Source organism: Thamnophis sirtalis, unplaced genomic scaffold, assembly GCF_051295495.1.
Source record: "Thamnophis sirtalis isolate CommonGarterSnake01/CBP01778 unplaced genomic scaffold, rThaSir2_p1.2 scaffold_12, whole genome shotgun sequence".
Taxonomy (NCBI): Eukaryota; Metazoa; Chordata; class Lepidosauria; order Squamata; family Natricidae; genus Thamnophis; species Thamnophis sirtalis.
In genome coordinates, this window is record NW_028261392.1 from 62891468 (window position 1) to 62910610 (window position 19143).

Genomic DNA, 19143 nt, shown 5'->3' on the forward strand with positions numbered 1-19143 from the left:
TCGCAGCGCCTCTGCCAGCAAAAACGGGACTCCGCTGAGCCATAGGTATCCCCAACATGAGTGTTATCAAGCTGGCCACGCCCATCCTGGCCTCCTGAGGTCAAACACAATCCTGATGCGTCCCTCAAAGGAATCAAGTTTGACACCCCTGCACTAGGGGACAGTAGTCATCTTCATTTTTTAGCCAAGGAAGGCAACATTTTCCAAAGACACTTCTACTGTCATGTGGCCAGCATGACTATATGCCAAGGAACATGAAGCATTGTTACCTTCCCACCAAAGTGGTACCTATTTATCTATTTGCATTTGCATGTTTTTAAGCTGCTAGTTTGGCAAGAGCTGGGGGAGGAGAATGGGAACTCCCCTGTCATGCAGTGCTCGGATCTCTAATTGCTGACCATCTGATTGACAAGCCCAACATTTTAACTGCGAGGCCATTCTGAATAGTTACCTCCTAGCCGAGGTGGGTTCCTACCAGTTCGCACCTATTCGGTAGAACCGGTTCATCAAATCTACCGAACCGGTTAGAAGAGGTTCCACCAGTGGACCCGGAAAGCAGGCCACACCTACAGAAGAGGTTCCAAAATTTTTTAAAACCCACCACTGGTCCTTGGATATGATTATTCTACACTATCATGCTCCTATTTATAAAACTCAGTGCCTCTGTGAAAGGTAAGGATGACTACTGCGTTTGTGGTGCAATCGGAACATTGCGTGTGTTGAAGTTGTTTTAATGCAAACCAAAGATGCCTTTTAAAAAACAAGTTTGCATCATATTCTTATGCACGCCAGTGCTGTGTGTGAGGTAATTTAAGGTGGTTCTGACAAATGTCCGTCGGCATCTTCATATCCGGTCACATGGGCGGCAAGCCACTCCCATCCGGTCACATGGGCAGCAAGCCACTCCCACAAAGGAGGCCACACCCACAGAGTAGGTTCAAACAGTTTTTGAAACCCACCACTGCTTCCTAGCAATTCCTTAATTGTTATTGGTTTTCCTCTGAAAGATTAAGGACCAGAAGTGTCTACCTCCGATCCTTAGCACTGATGTCATCATAAATCTATTTTGTAATGGGTGGATGTGTGTGTTTCTTTAAAAAAAAAAAACAGGAAAAAAAATGAGTCAAGGACAGAGAATGGAGAATGATAAAATTATGTTGGGGAAAATGTAGGCTCCTCCACAACAGACTAGATTTAAAAGAAGCCTGTGTATCTGATAAAGATTTTTTTTTTAATGTATTGCTCTGTCATGGGCAGGCTAGCGAAATACTGCCATTTCAGCAATCTGGTAAGGTATATTGCATATTTTTGAAAGCATTTGTTCTATTCGTTGTCTGGAAAAACTCCAAGAGCTGTAGAGACTTACTCATATGTAAGAATGACTTACAGATCAATGAAATCTAAAGTCCTTCCCTTTAGATTTTCACAAGTAGGCAAATGGGGACAATAGCATTAAAGAAAACCCATGCAATATTCTTACATTCAGGAAATTCTTACACAGTAATGAGTATTTGGGTGGAAAGAAGTCCCATGATGTGCTGGATTTATTATTGCCATCTGTTCTGACCCCCCTCCAGGAACGAAAGCCGAATCCAACGTAAATGAGAAGGTTTCTTTTAATCAGTCCAGACTCTCGTTGGCTGCAAGCCACATAAATAAAGAGATAAGCACTCTGGCAGCAAGTCCTACAAAACTTGGCAGCAATGCAAACAAACTCTGGCAACAATCCAGCCTGCCAAGTTGGTTTCTTGTTAGTCCTTAACGTTGACTTCTGCAGAAGGGCGTGGCACAAGCAGTCTCTTTTATAATCAGGAGAGGATCTTTATGAGCATCAGCTGAGCGTAATCACCTCTTGTAATTACGCCGTTGTTCTTGACGCCGAGTAGCCCTTCGACGGCGTGCATCCTGAGACAACTCACAGGTGTTTTCTGGATCACTCACTCTTGTCTCCTCCCCACTGATCCAAGGCTCAGATGCCACCTCGTGGCCAACCAGTCTCTCCTCGCCCTGCTCAGAGTCAGAACCCTGTCCAGGGTCCTCCACCTCCTCCAGGGCCGACTCATAAGACCCCTCGCTGTCGGAGTCTGGTGGCAGCTCCAACGGTTCCTGCCGGGCCACAACACCATCATGCCAAAAAGTATCTTTTCTGAGCCCTTCCTAGTTCTTCTAACTAGAACCATTTGCTGTTCATCTCCAGCAAGAAAAAGCATTGAGCAGGGATGTACCGTTGAAACTCTCGCCTATTCAATACTTGACTAGTATTTTTGGGGGGGGGGGGAGATATGTGGTGTCACTTTGGAGCAAATTGTTCTGTAAATCCTCTATTTAGTGAACATGTGGCGATGCTTTTTGAACAGGTGTCAGCCCCACTAGATAGACTAGTCCAGTTAATCAACTCTACTGGAAGGCTAACACTAATTTTATCGATGTTGGCTATAATAATAAAAACTTGCAAGTTCTGTACTTCCTCGTCCTTCTTATACGGATAGACTTCAACTTACAACTATTCATTTAGTGACTTTTCAAAGTTACAAAAACACTGAATAACATGATTTCTCCTCACACTTAAAATTTTTGCAGCATCCCCATTGTGCATCGTCAACATTTGGTCTCTTGGAAACCAGCAAATATTTAGGATGGCTTCCGCATCCGAGGGTCATATGACTGCTGTTTGCAACTTTCCCCATCGGCTTCTGATCAGCAAAGTTGGTGAGGGAAAGCAGATTCATTTAAGGAACACATAATTCACTGAACAACTACAGTAATTCATTTAATAATCATGGCCAAAAAGGGTTGTAAAATTGGGTATGGCTAACTTAACAAGTGCCTTGCTTAACGATGGAAATTCTGGTCCCAGTTGTGGTCATAAAGCAAGGACTACTTGTTGATCAATGAATTAAGGAGCCGTCTGTCTGATCCACTGTTCTATACCAATACAAACAAATCGGCCAAATCAGGTGTACGGAAAGAAAGCAAATCACTTCTCCAAGTGTCTCTTTGAATCAGGGTTACAGAAAGCAAATCACTTGTCCAAGTGCCTTTCACAAACAAACCACGACCGATGAAGGATGAACCATGAACGAATGACGAACGATGAATGTTGACTTCTGCAACCAGGGCGTGGCATCATCAGTCCTTTTATCTCCAGAAGACCACGATAATGAGCCCCAGCTGCATTGTTATTCCTGCATCCCGACTCAACTCACAGCAGCAAACTTCTGCTGAGTCACAACACAAACATATCTATACAACTTGTGGTTTTGACAGCAAGGACTGAAACATGCCCTAAATGCAGAACCGTAAACCTGCTCGATTTCAAGCAATCTTTTCTCATAAAGTAATAATTCTGACTTCTCTTTTCTTCCTTTATTGATTGCTTCTACAAGCAGCACAAAACCTGTGTGACTGATGCCAGCTGAGTGACACATTTCCCTCCCCAAAACTCCGGGAGGTTTCCGTGCCGAAGCTATTTAGGGAGGATCCAACTGTTCATTTTCAATTTAGAAAGATGAAACTGAATGAAATTAGTATGTACCCTAGTTAGGTCTTTGTCTCTACTGTGAAGCAAATTTTCTGACATTTGAGTTGCATAAACCTCCAACGCATTTAAGAAATAGTGGGTTGTCTCCCTATATAGTATGGTTGCAAAGCAGAGATATTTTGAGGTGGATGTTATAGCCACTCTATTTGAAAAAAATAAGGCCATGTTAGTATTCAGATAATATTGTATTTGTATTTATTGTATTTCTATGCCACCCTATTCCCAGAGGGCGGCTTACAAACCAAAGTGGGGGGGGGATACAAACAGGAGGTAAAGACAACGGACAAACAACTACAAACAATTTAAAAGGCATTCAACAACCACACAATTCGAGCGGGGGCGGGGCACCCGTCAGCCCCAGGCCTGTCGGAACAACCAGGTTTTAAGGGCTTTGCGGAAAGCCTGAAGAGTGGTGAGGGTCCGAATCTCCACGGGGAGCTCGTTCCAGAGGGTCGGAGCAGCCACAGAGAAGGCCCTCCTCCGGGTGGTAGCCAATCAGCATTGGCCGGCGGATGGAATTCGGAGGAGGCCTAATCTGTGGGATCTAATCGGTCTGTTGGAGGTAATTGGCAGCAGGCGGTCTCTCAAGTACCCAGGTCCAATACCATGAAGGGCTTTATAAGTGATGACTAGCACCTTGAAGCGTATCCGAAGACCGATAGGCAGCCAGTGCAGCTCGCGGAGGATAGGTGTAATCTACCGAACCAGTTAGAAGAGGTTCCACCAGTGGACCCGGAAAGCAGGCCACACCTACAGAAGAGGTTCCAAAAATTTTTGAAACCCACCACTGACTTGCATGCTTCAATGCCAGAATTTCTGTCAACATGACTGGAGGAGAAATTCTGGGAGTTGAAGCCCACAAGTCTTAAAGCTGTCAGGTTTGAAGACCCCTAGTTTTTTTTCCCTAAAGGGTTAGGGGTGCAAGGATCTTGTAACTTGACGGCTTTAAGACTTGCGTGCTTCAATGCCAGAGTTTCTGAATAGCTACTTGGACCCACCTAAGTACTAATTCATAATTTCATATCCGGTCACATGGGTGGCAAGCCACTCCCAGAAAGGAGGCCACACCCACAGAGTAGGTTCCAACAATTTTTGAAACCCACCACTGATGTACAGATATGATGACATAACAAGGTTGATGTAATGACTGTAAGATGTTGTAGAAGGGAAAAAATAATAAAATATCTAAAAAAGCATTTGACCGCTATAGGAATGGGCAGAATCTCAACTCATAGAGCCGAGGTGGCGCAGTGGTTAAATGCAGCACTGCAGGCTACTTCAGCTGACTGCAGTTCTGCAGTTTGGCTGTTCAAATCTCACCGGCTCAGGGTTGACTCAGCCTTCCATCCTTCCGAGGTGGGTAAAATGAGGACCCAGACTGTGGGGGCAATATGCTGACTCTGTAAACTGCTTAGAGAGGGCTGAAAGCCCTATGAAGCGGTATATAAGTCTAACTGCTATTGCTATTGCTATCATCAATTACAAAAAAGTTGCATTACTTAGAATAGCACACATGATGATGAGATCTTTAACCATCCTAGATCTTTAGGAAGGAATCAATAATTAAAGTACCAAATCCAATCAGAACCAGCTGATGGTGATAACAATGATACTTCCATCTTCCTTTAGTCCTTCCGGGAGAATGAATATTCCTATTTTAAAGAAAGAATTTTGGGGAAGACACCATAAACTAAACATATTATTTCACGGACGGTTCAAGGGTGGCCAAATCCTTAACCATCGTTCTTCCACTTTACTTTTCAAGGAAAAAAGATGGTAACCTCTTGCCCACAAGACAGATACATCCTTACGACCCCCCTCCCCGTCAAAACCAGAAGATCTTTATTTAGAAAAAAAACTGGTTCCGTATAGTTTTTCTCTGCAATGGAGAAGATGAAGAATTATGACTCATATTTCCCTGAACAGAGACAAATGCTCTTTTATCTGTGCAGAGAAAAACTAAAATGAAGCAATGGTTTCTTCCTTCCTTCCACATTCTGAGTTATGCAGGATAAAGCTTTGGGCTAAAATAAGGACCTTTGGCTTAAAATACGGACAACTCCGATGTACAAACCCCCCCCCCCCCGCTTTTTTTCCTGTGACGCAAAGCTCTTCTTTTCTTTACTAAGATACGTAATGCATCATTATCACCACCCCGCTCCCAGCGAGATGCAATTTCTCATGTGTTCTGTCAGTCTCCCGTTATAAACGATCAGTTCTGAATCTATCTAGCAAATGAGTCACAGGCTTTCTTCTCCAAGATTGCTACAGAAGCTTTGAGCAACTCAAAAGGAACTGCAGGTTGGCACACTCGTGTGGCTGTTGAGAATGCAACACTGAGTAGGAATGGAGCAACTGAAGGAAGAGGGGGACTAAAGGAATATGACCATTGATTCACAGAGCTCTGCTGCCATGTGTACGGTACAAAAAACACCCCCAATATACGGATAATCGTCAAATTACGGCCAGTCACTTGGTAACCATTCAAAGTTGCAAGGCCCACCCTAATAGTAATTACAACTCTTTAGATAATGCAGATCTACTTAAGATCTCAAATGAAGTGAAAGGGGTACTAAACCAAAAGATAACAATAGATGAATTACAAAAGGCAGTCAAAAAAAATGGGAAACAACAAAACTCCTGGCATGGATGGTTTCCCAGTTGAAAACTATAAAACTTTTTGGGAAATCTTAGGACAAGAGATGATAGTAATATTTAATGCTGTCTTGACGGATTCTATCGCACCGAAATCGTGGGCTGAGGCCTATATAACCCTTTTGCGTAATTACAACTCGATTTCAGTGGTTGGATTCCTGCACCATAGTCATGTGACTACATTTAGCAATAGCAATAGAAATTAGACTTATATACCGCTTCATAGGGCTTTCAGCCCTCTCTAAGTGGTTTACAGAGTCAGCATATCGCCCCCAACAACAATCCGGGTCCTCATTTTACCCACCTCGGAAGGATGGAAGGCTGAGTCAACCCTGAGCCGGTGAGATTTGAACAGCCGAACTGCAGAACTGCAGTCAGCTGAAGTAGCCTGCAGTGCTGCATTTAACCACTGAGCCACCTCAGCTCTTCAGGTGCTCAGCAACTGATCTGCATTTATATTCATTTGCTGCCTCCTTCAGTTAATGACTGTATTTTATGGATGTTTTTACTGAAAACTGGAGTTTGCTTTCAATTTTTGGTAGAAAGTGCTCTGAAACACACAAGCAATGGGTTCTCTTGATAACTGTGCCATTCTCTTAACAACCATGAATTCACTTAATCACCCTGGGACTCCGCTTAACAAAAAGAGTCTTAAAATCGTGTCAAGTCACATGATTAGAACTGTCACGGCTTATGACCATAATGGGCAGGCTCCATTACTTTAATTAAGTGGAGGACTTCCTGTGTATGTTCTTGTTACTTCACTATAAAATTTTAACGTTAACCCTTTCCGATTTCAAATCTAGAATGCGACTGTGTTCTCTCTTTCTGCCCAGCATACAGTGCTGGGTTTCAAAAATTGTTGGAACCTACTCTGTGGGTGTGGCCTCCTTTGTGGGAGTGGCTTGCTGTTTTGCGATTCCTTGGGGGTATCTATGGTGGAGTGATTTATGGATTATTCTAATGGTGTCGCAGTGGTTAAATGCAGCACTGCAGGCTACTGCTAGATCAGCAGGTCAGCGGTTCAAATCTCACCGGCTCAGGGTTGACTCAGCCTTCCATCCTTCCGAGGTGGGTAAAATGAGGACCCAGATTGTTGGGGGCAATATGCTGACTCTCTGTAAACCGCTTAGAGAGGCCTGAAAGGCCTATGAAGCGGTATATAAGTCTACTGCTATTGCTATTGGTGTCAGAACCTCTCCATTAGATAATTAGGAAAGAAGACCACGAGACTCCATGGTTAGAAATCAAGTGTACTTTTACTAATTATAAATGATTAAAGGCATAGCGAAGCGAAGACTGATTATTTAGGCGCGAAAGCGATTGATATATAGAATAACCCATTCCCCACCCCTTGGCATCACAGTTACAGTCCAATCATAATTCTCCCAAGTGTCAGGTGTGAGATAACTTCAAAAGGCATCACGAAGATGGAATGTCGGTGCCGTTAGTCCTGGCGGGAATCTCCTACGCAGGCGTAGTCCGACAGGCAGCTGAGCTCCAGAACCTTCCTCCAGCACAATGAGTAACCCCTCCCAAATACCATGCCCTCCCTCCCCGTTTCATGGCAGCCGAAACAACAGCAAAGCAGAGGCTGACAAATGGTCTGTGAGAATAAACTTGGGATAGAGGAGGAAGAACCAAAGTCTAGACAACCGACCGAAAAGAGGAATCTGAATCTAAATAAGAATGGAGGTGGGGAAAGCATCTCAGAAAGGAACCCTCCTAATTCTTCAGACTTGCAAGATTCTGTTACTGTAAACTTACAAGAAAAGTAGATAGTATTGGTATTCATGGTTCTGGTTTCCTGTCTGCATTATCTCAAGGAGCGAACATCAATCTGGTTGAAATATAGTGGCGTTGAAATGTTGTAATAAATACATATAGACATACTCTACATGTGTTGTCAGTTCGCATTAAAAATAGTATCAACATCCACTAGTCATAATGTGGAGCACATAAATGAGTTTTTCCCTGAATACCATCACTCTGCTAAACAACTAATTTCCACAACACTATCATATTTGTTAGGAATACAATCTAATGGTTGGGTTGGCAATATATAAATCATATAACAATGCTATACCTGTTTCTTTAAAGCATACTGTAAAATGTGATTGGTTGCTGTTTTCCTCAATCGGCCATAAGAGGGAGCCAGAATGACTGTTAGCTCTCTCTCTCTGTTTGTTAGATGCTGGGCTGATCTGATCTGAGCGTTTTGGAAGCTGGCTGTTAGAAAGTGCCGTGAGCTATTGTAAGTTTTGCAACTGCTAGCAAACTTTGAGTTCTGAACTGATTATATGATACTGGACTATATTATTTGGATTATCCCTTTACTGAAAGACATTGATGACTGTCTTATCCGTGTATGACTTGGACTGTTTGATGGACTCTGATACCTCTATTTCCACGAAAGTAAAAGCCTATTTAAACTGCAGTGTCTCTGTATGCTGGTTTGTGTGTTCTCCAACACAACTCTCACAACGCTTTGCTGAACGCACTCACTCTCCCAAAGGGGAGCTTACCTAACAATATTACCTACTAAGACTGCATTACTATTATTCTTCTCTTCCTTCCTAGTACCTATCTCTTCCCACTTATGACTATAACGTTGCTTGTATCTTTAAAATTTATAGTTTTGTCTCCTAGTATAATTTGATTGCTGATTAGTAACCTATGACTATCTCTAAATGTTTTATCTTAGGATTCTTGATGAATGTATTTTATTTTATTTTTCTTTATGTACATTGAGAGCATATGCACCAAAGGTAAATTCCTTGTGTTTCCAATCACACTTGGCCAATATTCTATTCTATTCTATTCTATTCTGGTCTATTCTATTCTATTCTACGCTATTTTACTTCGGCATCAGAGGTTCCAATTAGCTATTATGGTAAATAATACTGCTGGATATTTAACTTTAATATTAAAGTTAAAATCAGATTGTAAAATCAGTGATTTATCCATACAACCGTAGGGAAGTTAGACAACCAATCCGTTCTTTTAAAAAAGCACTGTGAAGAGGTATATAAGTCTAAGTGCTAGTGCTATCTCATCCTGGGCCGTCCCCTTCTCCTTTTGTCTTCAGTCGTTTCCAACATCAAGGTCTTTTCCAGTGAATCCTCTCTTCTCATTTAGTGGCCTGTTCTGACCCCCTCCTCCGTCCAGTAATGAACGCCGAGACAAGCTTGACTGGAATGTACTTTAATTAGCAAAACACCAAGACCTCGGTGGTTGAAAGCCAAGACTGCTTGTGCTCACGCCCCTCTTTGCAGAAGTCAACGCAGGAACTAATGTTGGAGAACATTATTGTGAGCCTGGCAGGCTGGATTGCTGCCACGGCTTGTCTGTGCCGGTTTGCTGCCAAGGACAGCAGTCTGTCTGTTAATTAAATGCCGTAACTTATCTTTGGCTCGGAGTGTGTGTGTTGGTGTGGGACGAGGGGGGTCAGAACACATTAGTAACAGGCAACAAAACCACACTTTGAAAATTAATATTTAACAGCGACCATTTTATTATTTTTCATTTTACAAAAAAAGCAGATATAAAAATGAGCAAAATCTTCCCCAATTCCATTAAGTGTAAATGGAATACACTAGCAAGCTTTGCTCCAAAGTCACATTCAAGCTGCTTTCATTCTGGAATGCTCTACACCTTTTAGGAAACTCATGCCTTACTGTGTTATAGGTGATTTCTTTTTTTCCTCCTTGATAAACATCATCTTACTTAATACAACTTGGAACAGAACCATAAGAGCAAAATTCAAGATCCCCCTAGGCCACAGTACCTGAATACTGATCAAGGAATGCCTGCATTTTCAGAGACAACTATACATTAAATTGTTAGGGGGACAATGCCGACTTAGCATCCCTGTGTGACATTTCTCTCATTGCTCCAGTATAATGTATAGAATCCGTGGTCCCACATTCTGGTATCATGACTGATTTTTATGTTAATCGCACATTTTATGAGTTATGTACACAGGAAAACAGTATCAGTGAGTGGTGCAAGAGGTAAATTGGTAGTTAGAAATTAAGGAAAAAATCTCATCCCAAAGTAAAGTTCTTTGCCAGCAGCCCCCGTCAAATGCAATGTGTAGTTTTGCCCTAATCCTTCTTTACACATCTTACATTATCAAGAAGCAACTGTTAAACTGAATTCCCCCAAATGATCTGTTCCTTTCCTTAAATAATTCATTGCAACAGAAAGCGATTGTAATGAATTCATTACAAATGGTTGCATTCAATTGTTATAAAAACATTTACACAACAATGCATAAACCTTTCCATAAATCTTTGCCAGGTGGCATAAGTTTTACCGTTTGATTTTTTTTAAAAAAAAGCATCCTGCCCCAGCCCACCCCCATATTTTAAAAAGCGATCCCACCTGCGACAGATTAAATGGAATTCTGCCTGGCTAGCTAAGGAATTTAAAATATTGATGTCAATCCCTGCTCGGAAGATTTATCTGAAGAGGGAAAGGCAGTGTCTTGTCATGATTTTCTGAAAATGTAACTCCAATGCAAAAATTTGCATTTTGTTATTAAAATCCTCTGTAGGTATCTTCTTAAAAACAAATTTTCATTTTTTTTAAACATTTATCCAACATTTCACAAAAAGTTTGATATGTCTAGTAAGCCACAGATTATGAAAAAGCAAAAAAGGCAAGCCGAGACAGACAGATACTACCCACAGGGCAGTGATGGCAATCGGTTTCTTTCTTTTTTTTCTTTTTGGTCTTGTACCCAGCATTTCCCACACCTGTGGCAGATTTTTTCGCTGGACTTAAACTGTTTTCCTGGCAGTTAAGACGCGGACAATGGAGCCTACACCTCCAGCAGCAAGAGCCTGCAAAAGAGAAAAACCATACGCACAGAATGAACTTAATTGTGGATGTTTAGGAAAAATATAAAACAAAGAGGTTTAGAAAATTAGAAATACCAGAATTCCACACAAGAAATCTATTATCATATTGGGGTGGAGGTGGGGGAGAGGGCTACACAAACAGCTTGCATTACAATACAAATCACTGGCAGAATTGTGTTCCCTTGGTTTGTATTTGCAGCTAAATCTCTTGCTATAATGTACACCTGTCTTAGTTCACTGTCTAAATTGCTAGTTGGAAATATGCCAGCAAAATTTAAAGAGCACAGAACATGCTCTATGGATTGATTGAAAAGTTTATTTTACTTTCTTTAGATAGCAGTTCCTGTCCCTTTTATTCAAAACATTCTTAATGTCTTGCAAATGAATATGATGATATTTAACAATGGGGGGGGGGAGCATTTCCGTTCTCCTTGAATTCCCCCTCTCCTTCACTTTCTAAAAGCTGAAAATTAATTATCTGTAATAAATGTACATTCTTTTTACATTTCTTTTCATTGGTAATCTAGGACTGTTCCTGATTGGACATTATCTTCCAGCCTATGTACAATATTTTTTTTTAAAACAGCTCTCCAACTCTTACATGTATTTTCTTTCTGAAGTTCTGGGCACCTGTCTTTCTAGTTCTTCTATGTGACCTGTGTTTGTGTGTGTGTGTGTTTGTTTGTTTGTTTGTGTGTATTTGTGTGTGTGTGTATCTTCTGCTTAACAATGAAAAAACAGAATTTGAATATGTGAGTTTGGAAATGAGGTTTTCATCTCATTGTTCTAAGTACTCACATTATAAGACATTGTCATGTCTTCATTCTGTTACTTCAGATATCCCTAAAGAGTGTGTGTGTGTGTGTGTGTGCGCGCGCAATGTCCATTTATCCACTGTTGAGCAGAAGTCTTTCTGAATACAAAGACGCTGAAAATGTATATTACACTTATCAACTAAAGAAAGTAGTTCAGGGAGCTCATTAATAATAATAAAGAAATCTGTCATCTGTGTTAACGTACCTTTTCATGCCACTGCAGCAAGACGGCGCTGCTGTTATCAGAGGGATTCTCAAAACCTTTGTAGATATATTTCATTAATAGATCAACTCCATTTTTATCCAAAGATTGCACAGCTTTTTCAATATCATTGGCTTTGAAAGAGATGAGCACTTTCAGGACAATGCTCTCTGCACGATCCTGGAGACAGACAAGAGTTATACAGAAGACATCAAAAGCTGAGTCTTTCTGGAGATGTAGATTACAAACCAGTAGACATTTATTTTAAATTAAGATACACTGAGCTCAAACACAGAAATCCATTAAGATATACTATTAATGCTTATCCTAAAATGTGAAATATATTCAATAAGCAACAAGCAAAAATCTGGTTTATTAGTGCAGGAATAACTAATATTTAGGAATCATTCAAGAACATCTATTGCTAGATTTCTGATTATGATATGTGGATGGCAGAAAAAAGAAATAAAGGCATTCCATGGTCTATTAAACCACATGCCAAATTAGACCATTGCAATAATTTAATATAAAAATATGATTGTCTTTCAAGCAACACTTCTTTGTAGTAGGTATTACTTTTGTGATAGATATCATTCTTTAATTCTATGTACTAATTTCATTTTTAGTGCCGTTCTGGCGGAATATGTCCTTGAATCTGTCATTTGCTCTGATTTAGGAGTATGGCCTATAAGTCCCATTGAAATCAATAATACAGACTTTCACTAAGTACTTATAGGATTGCAGTATGAAATATCATATTCATAGATGGCATACAGGCCAGAGAGGGCCTTCCTTCTTTAAGATAGGCCCTGCAGCAAGAATTGGGAAGCAGTTATTTCCTACTTCCTGAGAAGAAAAGGCAATGAACAGTGCAATAACGTTTATATTTCCAAACTGGAAGCATATATTTATCATGCAGTACATTCACTGCACTTAGTTATGGCACTTTCATTTTTAATGTGCTATTAGTATAAATTAATTATAATGCCAAAAACCGTTCACATCCCCACTGAAAGTACTGACAGCATCATCACCCTTTCTTGTGTAATTCTAGGGAAATGACATTCAATTCAAAATTCATATTAGTGCCATTTATATCAGCAAGACTACGATCCCTCCACATATCGACTCAGAAAGCTGAAAGATATTTTTAAATGAAGCAAAACAAGCTTAAAGAATACCAGACTAATTTAAAGCTATTTAAATATATTTAAATTTAATAAAGATATCTAAAGATAAAAATTACAGAACCTCAACACACAATTAAGGAACAGATGAGAAACTATATCTGTTCTCTGCTCATGCTAAAATATTTTTTAAAATCATGCTAGATTAAGTCAGATTCAAGTAGACTTAATACAGATGGTCCACTTATAAATCATTCTTTTAGTAACCATTTAGAGTTACAACGGTGCCAAAAGGGATTTACAACTGGTCCTCACACTTACAACTGCAGCAGCATCCTTGCAGTCTGTATGGTTTATATTTTATATAAAACTATGATCTGCAGATTCAGCAACCATTGTGCATTTACAAAAGTTGCAAGCATCCCATGATCGCCATTCTCAACCTTCCCAGACAGCTTCTTAACAAAGTCAATGGGGAAGGTGGAAAGGAAGATTGCAACCTCAAGGTGTGGTCGCATGATGTCTCATTAATGTAAAAAGGTCATATAATCGGCTGTGGTAATGTGATGCTTCACTTAATGATCGTACTGTTTAACAACTCATTTTCTAGTTACTATTGTGCTTTTAAATCAAGGATTACTTCATTAAATCTGCTTGTTATTCGGTTTCTTCTTAAAATTCAGGCTGCAAAATCACAACTCAACCATGTTTTCTTTAAATGCTTCATGAAAAATATTCTGAACTGCAGAATTTGTTTGCCAATGGCTATGTTTTTGTAGTTTAAAAAAAATATCCAGTTACCATACCTTTACAGCCTGACTCTTGGTATTAATTGGAGGATTCTTCAGAGCTGCCTGCAAAGCTGCCATCATGTTTCCTGTGAAGAGCAGTTAAGGCAAACTTGCCAGTCTTTAGAATCAATGTTATTGCTAATAATACATCACATTTCAAGTATTAGAAGTGCTTCAGACATATTAACTGGAATTTTTGCTAAGAGCCATGCCAGGTGAGCGATTTACAAGAGTTTTCTAGAAAATGTAAAATCCTGTTCCAATTCCTGCACAAATTATATTAATTTCCTAAAAAATATTATCATTTCACACTCAAGGCAAGCCAACATTACTTGTCAGCAATCATGAATTGCATTTTTATTTATTGGAAAGGCAGAAGATAAATATAACCCATTATCTTATATTTATTATTAAAAACTTCATGCTACAGGAAGAAACAAGGTGCACCCACAATCGCTCTACATGGGGCTGCCCTTGAAGAGTGTTCGAAGACTTCAGCTAGTCCAGAATGCAGCCGCGCGAGAGATTGTGGGTGCACCTAGGTACACCCACGTTACACCTATCCTCCGCGAGCTGCACTGGCTGCCCATTGGTCTCCGGACGCGCTTCAAGGTGCTAGTCGTTACTTTTAAAGCCCTACATGGTATCGGACCTGGGTACCTGAGAGACCGCCTCCTGCCGATTACCTCCCAAAGACCGATTCGATCGCACAGGCTTGGCCTTCTCCTGATCCCATCTGCCAGCCTATGTCGGCTGGCGATCCCCCGGGGGAGGGCCTTCTCTGTTGCTGCTCCGGCCCTCTGGAACGAGCTTCCCGTGGAGATCCGGACCCTTACTACCCTCCCGGCCTTCCATAAAGCTACTAAGTCCTGGCTGTTCCGGCAGGCTGGGGGCTGTTGAAGTATCCGGCCCCACTTCAATTGTGAATGTTGCTGTATTTTAAAATTGTCGTATTGTCTTGTATTGTCTTATTTATCCCCTCTCCCTGTTTTATTGTAAGCCGCCCGGAGTCCTTCGGGAGTGGGCGGCATACAAAACCAATAAAACTAAAACTAACTAAACGAATTAATAGAAAAGCAGCTCGCCAAATGCTTTTTTTGTGAATTTGTGGCTTCCGGTTGAAATCTCAAGTTGATATATTTTGAAAAATGTCCCACTATCCATTCTAAAAGCAACATTAATTTACCATCATATCTTTAGGCAAGTGTCTCTGAACAATGAAACAATCAGCAGTATATTACTGAGATGTCAACACAAAATTTGGCATCTTATCAGTCAGTTTTCAACTGAAAATCCACAGTGCAACAAGATCCATAGATCTGAACTAGCAAAATACCACTGAACTGCAACGCAGCTATTAAACAATGAAACATGCTGATACAAGAATACATTTTTCCAATACCTTTTGTTACCTAGACTTGTGAAATCATATAATATGCACAAACATAAAAATAGTTACTAGTATGATTAAAAACTAGCCTTAATAAGCAAAGAAAAAAACAGAACAAGGGACACAAAATGAGAACCATTCATTTCAAATAACATGTCCATGGGTTCTATTTCTACATATACTTGTAACTTCTCTTATAGAATTAAGAAGCACTTTAAATTTAACTGTTTCTATAAAAAGAAAACCCCTGCAGAAGTCATATACTTCCTTTTCTGAGAAGAGGAAATGGGAAGACTATAATCAAGGCTCTTTTCAATTTTATTACCTTAAATCACACATTAAATGCACACATTAAATGTGTGCAAAAAGCAACTTCCAACAAAATCCAAAGGTAATAATTTGAGATCAGGTTTGAAAATTCATGTCATATTAAGCAATTAATCTTTTCTCAAGCAGTAGGGAAACTTATTAGAAAACTGAAAGCAAAATTCCACACGAATATTTACTCAAACATATCTACATTATTTAAAAAGGGTGATGCTTCCAAATAACAGCATGATTTTTCATTTTAAAAAGTCAAGAGTCAGAAATTACTTCCGTATTTCTTGGGAGGATATCAGAAACAACCCACATCTAATTTGAATTACTGTAACCTTATTTACACTAAACCTGTAGTTAAAATTTTGACTTTCTAATCATAGCTTTCTTTTCCTCTTTGAAAAACCTATGATGATGATGATGATGAAACATTTGCAGGCGATTGAAGTTGGGTTAAAATAACGCACTGCTCTATCTAACCCAGGGGCAGCATCTCCAGAGCAATAATAGGCAGAGTATCCAAAAGATTTTGCAATTCCCAAGCTACTAATCCCAAGTAAAAACAGGGTACTCTTTAAGTAGCCTCTAAATTAAAAGCTCCAAGCGTCAATCCTTGCTCGGTTAATTCATAATTCATTGCAAAATTTAGATGGGGCAAGGCAAGGACTGGACGAACTTTTCAGGTCCAGTTTTGAGAGTTTGGACTTCAGAAATGAAACCGAAATATATTAAATAAGGAACTCTTAAAAAAAACAAACCCAACTATCATAATGACACTATTGGGATGTCCTCAACCGGGCTGCAAAAATACTTCAGTATTTCTTGGGAGGATATCAGAAACAACCCACATCTAATTTGAATTACTGTAACCTTATTTACACTAAACGTGTAGTTAAAATTAGATGCTGTAGTAGTATAAAACACAGTAACAGGTTTTTTTTGACTTTCTAATCATAGCTTTCTTTTCTTCTTTGAAAAACCTATGATGATAATGATGAACCAAAAACATTTGCAGGCGATTGAAGTTGGGTTAAAATAACGCACTGCTCTAACCCAGATGCACTAATAGGCAGAGTATCCAAAAGATTTTGCAGGCTTTACTTTTGCAAGCAAAAACAGTGTACTCTTTTTAAGTAGCCTCTAAATTAAAAGCTCCAAGCGTCCATCCTTGCTCGGTTAATTCATAGGTTAATTCATAATTCACATTGCAATTTAGATAGGGGGGCGAGGCGAGGACCGAACGAATTTTTCAAGTCCCATTTTGAGAGTTCGGACTTCAGAAACAAAACCGAAATATATTAAAATGAGGAACTCTTTTTTAAAAAATGAAAAAAAAAACCACCCCAACTATCACAGCGACACTATTGGGGCGTCCTCAACAGGGCTGCAAAAACCCGGACAGTCCCTGGAGGGCAGCAAAGACCCGTTTCTGCGCTCCTTTGCTGCTCTCCAGAGACTTTGCTGCACAGGGGTCGGTCGTAACCCAGGACGCCTGCAGCTTCCTGCCCATCCGCCTTTCTCAGTGAGCCATTAAATTCTGAGCTGGTCCACTTTACATAACAAAGACTTCTACCCTTCAGCCCCAGAATGGTGGGATTAAGGCATGATAATTATTGGCCCTTTTATCCAACTGACCACATGGCATCTGAGAACTGGGGAGGGCCCTGCACTCGCAGTCCGTGACCGCCCTTCGGGGGGGGTAACCCCGCCGAGAACGACGCGCCGCCGAAGGATATTGCCTCAGGCACGAGTCCACTTCGCCCTCGTCCGGCCCCACCTGCCCATCCCCGCCGTCCTCCTCGTCCACGAACTTGTTCTCGTCGTACTCGTCCACGTCGACGCGGCGGAAGCGCGCGGAGGAGACCGTGTGCTTCGCCATCGCCGCCTTCCACCTCCGAAGAAGAAGCGGCACCACCTTCCCCCTCACACCCAAACCGGAAAACGGAAGTTAGTGGGACCGCGCGTGCGCAAGCAACGCCCCGCCTGGGGCCCCTTTCTCGCCTTGTACGGCAAGCGGAGAACGGCAATTTTAAGGAGGGTTGGCCTTTTTTTTTCTCTTCCGGCCGCTCTTATTGGTTACTCGTTTACTATTTTTTTCCTCCTTAGCAGTTGCGCACGCGCAGTACCGATTTGGGTTGTTGGGGGGAGGAAACAGTACAGGGCGCGCCTTTTGACAGCAAGCCATTTCAACCCCCCCGCCCTGATAAGGCTCCCTGCGGCACATGCGCAAAGCTGTTGGGCGGGGTCGTGGGCGCGCGCGCGCCTTGGTACCGTGGCGCGATGGAAAGGGAGCGGGGGGGGGAGTTGGTCGGTTTCCATAGAAACTGCATCCGAGATGGCGGATGTCCAGCTACAGGGCCTGCTCTAAAGCAGTGTTTTTCAACCTTGGCAACTTTAAGCCCTGTGGACTTCAACTCCCAGAATCCCCCAGCCAGCACAGCTGGCTGGGGAATTCTGGGAGTTGAAGTCCACAGGACTTAAAGTCGCCAAGGTTGAAAAACACTGCTCTAAAGATAGATTTTTTTTTAGATATCGCTGCTCTTCAATGCAAACCTCAGATTATAATTCCTGGAATACCCCCCCCCCACACACACACACCCAATATTCGTAAAACTCCTATTGCTAGGGTTCACGTGCTACCTGTCACAGAGTTATAGTTCAGTGGAAGATGGTGAAAAATCTAATTTTATTATAAAGACAGCAGAAAGGCTGCCAAAGTTGCAATAGGAAAACTAACAGCTTCCTTGAGTGATGGAAGTTCGCAGCATGTCTTATTTCTTTTGTAACAACATCCTTTTGTGTTAATACTGGGGGGGGGGGAGAAGTTACCTTATAACACCCTCCCCCAAATTACTTGTCAAATGTATGCTGCTGTCTCACAGATTCATAATTATCAATACTGGTGTAGGAAGTTATCACCCAGCCCCTCTCCCAGAAAAAAAAATGAAATATCCTAGGAAATATTGAAAAGGCAGAATATTTCTCTGGATGTGAAAAGGGAAGAAACATGTTTTAAGAGACAGAATAGCTGCCTGCAGCTTCCTGCCCATCCCCTTTTGTCAATGAACCATTAAAGCCTGAGGTAGTCCACTTTACATAATAAAGAGTTCTACCCTTCAACTCCAGAGTGATGGGATTAAGGCATGATAATATTGGCCTTTTATCCAACTGACCACATGGCATTTGAGAACTCAACCAAACCTGGATTCAAAACGCAGCCTAGAGAGTTGCCCCTTCGGGGAAAAGGGCGGCATAGAAATATAATAAATTCAATTCAATTCAATTCCTTCATGGGCCCATGGGAGTCTGAACAACCGATCAGAATACATGCTCAAGATCAAAGGCCAGAGAGGGCATAAAACCAGGGACTCAGCTTCTCTTCTCCCTTTTCCTTCACTTCTTCTCCACCAACATTGAAGCCTGTGATCCCCTTTTCTGT

At 41.1% G+C, this 19143-nt stretch overlaps 1 protein-coding gene across 1 annotated transcript; it reads right to left on the minus strand.

Moving 5' to 3' along the window:
- Positions 1-9686: 9686 nt before the first annotated feature.
- ARPC5 (actin related protein 2/3 complex subunit 5) lies at positions 9687-17651 on the minus strand. The gene is made up of 4 exons (XM_087726978.1): positions 17440-17651; positions 14012-14083; positions 12082-12258; positions 9687-11043 (listed from the first exon to the last, which is right to left on the minus strand). The coding sequence occupies exons 1-4, from the start codon at positions 17581-17583 to the stop codon at positions 10981-10983; spliced, it is 456 nt and encodes a 151-aa protein (XP_087583104.1). The 5' UTR covers positions 17584-17651; the 3' UTR covers positions 9687-10980.
- Positions 17652-19143: the final 1492 nt, after the last annotated feature.